Source organism: Protobothrops mucrosquamatus, unplaced genomic scaffold (assembly GCF_001527695.2).
Source record: "Protobothrops mucrosquamatus isolate PMUCROS unplaced genomic scaffold, P.Mucros_1.0 scaffold2806, whole genome shotgun sequence".
Taxonomy (NCBI): Eukaryota; Metazoa; Chordata; class Lepidosauria; order Squamata; family Viperidae; genus Protobothrops; species Protobothrops mucrosquamatus.
The window spans coordinates 18,719-21,944 of record NW_015388841.1 but is presented as its reverse complement, the minus strand read 5'-3'; the positions used below and the strand labels follow the sequence as shown (position 1 = coordinate 21,944).

At 38.6% G+C, this 3,226-nt stretch overlaps 1 protein-coding gene across 1 annotated transcript in view; it reads right to left on the bottom strand.

The window, feature by feature from the left end:
- LOC107296450 (vomeronasal type-2 receptor 26-like) overlaps positions 1–3,226 on the bottom strand; it is a gene marked incomplete at its 5' end in the record, with an annotated part of 9,627 nt that overhangs the window by 3,952 nt on the left and 2,449 nt on the right. Inside the window, one exon of the mRNA XM_015825800.2 lies at positions 2,768–2,995. Coding sequence (XP_015681286.2) covers positions 2,768–2,995 — 228 coding nt within the window. The remainder of the gene's footprint in view (positions 1–2,767; positions 2,996–3,226) is intronic.

The following is a 3,226-nucleotide window of genomic DNA, read 5'->3' as shown; positions in this document are numbered from 1 at the left end:
AAACAACTCAAGAAGCTTGGGAAATTTTGAAAAGTGAGATAATAAAAGCCCAGTCCAGCACAATACCAACAAAGAGGAAAAATAACAGCTCTCAAAAGAAACCAGCATGGCTGCATAAAGAACTCTCTGATAAATTGAAAGATAAAAAGGACAAGTATAGAAAGTGGAAAGAGGGGCACATAACTAAGTCAGAATATCACCAAATAGCCCGAGCCTGCAAAGATGAAGTGAGGAAAGCTACGGCTCAAAATGAACTAAGGCTTGCGACCAAAGTCAAAAATAACCAAAAAAGCTTCTTTCAACTTGTAAAAAACAAGAAAAAAGTGAAGGAAATGATTGGTCCATTAGTGAGGGAAAGTGGTAAGAAGGTGACAAGCAACAGGGAGAAAGCAGAACTATTTAACTCGTTTTTTGCATCTGTCTTTACACAAAGGGAAAAAACAGACCAACCTACCAAAAATAGTGCCACAAAAAACAGAATAGAAACGCAAGTTAAGATAGGCAAGAAAACGGTGAGTACCTGTCCAGCCTAGATGAGTTCAAATCACCAGGACCAGATGGATTACACCCCAGGGTTCTCAAGAAACTGGCAGATGTGATCTCAGAACCATTGAACTATATTTTTCAAAGATCCTGGAGCACTGGGGAACTACCGGAGGACTGGAAAAGAGCTGATGTAGTTCCCATCTTCAAAAAAGGAAAAAAATGGACCCAGGAAATTACAGACCTATCAGCCTGACCTCAATACCTGGGAAGATTCTGGAAAAGATAATCAAACAACGAATCAGCGAACACCTAGAGGCAAACAAAGTCATTACTAAAAGCCAACATGGGTTTGTCAAAAACAGATCATGCCAGAGAAATCTTATTGCATTCTTTGACCAAGTGACAAAATTAGTGGATCAGAGGAATGCTGTGGATATAATTTACTTGGACTTCAGTAAGGCATTTGATAAAGTAGATCACAACCTACTACTTGATAAGATAGAAAAATGTGGGTTAGACAGCATCACCACCAGATGGATCCGTAGCTGGCCGACCGGCCATACTCAGCATGTGGTCCTCAATGGAACCGCATCTACATGGAGGGAAGTGTGTAGTGGGGTGCCCCAGGGCTCTGTTCTGGGCCCAGTGCTCTTCAATATCTTCATCAATGATTTGGACGAGGGGATAGATGGAGAAATCATCAAATTTGCAGACGACACCAAGCTGGCAGGAATAGCCAACACTCCAAAAGACAGGCTTAGGATACAGGAGGATCTGTACAGACTTGGGCGCTATCTAACAAAATGAAATTCAATGGTGAAAAAGGTAAGGTTCTACATTTAGGTAAGAAAAACCAAATGTACAGGTATAGTGAGAGGGACCTCGGAGTCCTAGTGGACAATCACTTAAATATGAGCCAGCAGTGTGCTGCAGCTGCCAAAAAGACCAACACAGTGCTGGGCTGCATTAACAGAGGGATAGAATCAAGTTCACGTGAAGTATTAATACCACTTTACAATGCCTTGGTAAGGCCACACTTGGAATACTGCATCCAGTTTTGGTCACCACAATGTAAAAAAGATGTTGAGAAAGAGAAGAGTAACAAAGATGATTAGGGGACTGGAGGCTAAAGCATATAAGGAAAGGCTGCTGGAATTGGGTATGTTTAGTTTAATGAAGAGAAGGACGAGGGGGGCATGATAGCAGTATTCCAATATCTCAGGGGCTGCCACAAAAAAGAGGGAGTCAAGCTATTTTCCAAGGCGCCAGAAGGCAGGACAAGAAGCAATGGATGGAAACTAATCAAGGAGAGAAGCAACCTAGAACTAAGGAGAAACTTCCTGACAGTTAGAACAATTAACCAGTAGAACAACCTGCCTCCAGAAGTGGTAAATGCTCCAACACTGGAAGTTTTTAAGAAGAGACTGAACAGCCATTTGTCTGAAATGGTATAGGATTTCCTGCCTGAGCAGGGGGTTGGACTAGATGACCTCCAAGGTCCCTTCCAACATCATCATCATCATCATCATCATCATCATCATCATCATCATCATCATCATCATCATCATCATCATCATCATCATTATTATTATTATTATTATTATTATTTGGAGATTTTTCTAAAACTGTCTCCATGGGAACACACTCGCCAATAGCAAACCATTTCTTTTTTCAAAAAGTATCTCCATTTTGCTCTGTTACTCTATTCATAGCCATAAACGATAACAACAGTATTGCAGATTTTCACAAATGAGATAATATTCTCAAAGTTTTTCAGTTTGTAGAAAAGAGGAAAATTTCTATTGAAGCAATTGTCATATTGATTTGTCCACTGTCTGCATCTTTACTTAGTTTTTACACCCACTTGCTTAATTTATCAATTGAAAAGAGAAATAAAATCCTGCTTTTATTTATTTTATATATAACTGGCATTTATTACTAAGATGTATCACATTTTTAAATTAATGTCTTCCTAGCCTTTATTCTGTTTTTTTTAAGAAACTCCTCATTCAATCTTTTTAAAATCAGAAGTATATTGAGCAAATTAAAAAAAAACCAAGCATGTCTATATGAGTACTGTTATGTCAAAATGCAACTCAGTTTTAAACAAAATCTTCCGTGTAGATTTTTTCATAAAGACCCATCAAAATATCCAGCATAACATAAGGCTCCAGGATATCATCAGTATTCTTCACTTGTGGACTTTCAAACTCTCAGACAAGAATATCTCCCCTCCCCTCAAATAATAGTCTACCTAATTATAGTATCCAAAATTTCCCACCTGCTGAAACTTGTGATTCCACACAATGGCACTTCCATTGAGGGTGAACTTTTTCCCATCTGGAGCTTTGGATTCCATCCTTCCAATTTGGACCCTCTGGAAGGATTTATTGTGGAAGGTGACCACATTGAAGATCTCATATCCTGGGTCAAAATCCCCCTTCTCATCAAAAAAGATTTCATCTCCCACACTGTTATTAAAATGGGTGTTTCTCAGGAAATAGTGAAGCTGGATTTGAGGGAGAACAAAAGTAAGATCATACTAGGATTATCTTAAATTTGGGGTGAGATTCAGAATCTCAACAGAGCTTCTCTAGTGGAGGTTATCAGAATTGTTACAGAAGACAATTGAAATTGTGGAATTCACTCATTTCTTCATCCCATACAAAACAACCCATTTCAGTAATATCAAATCCAACCATTTACTCTTACCTGAAATATTTCAATAGACATTCAGTAG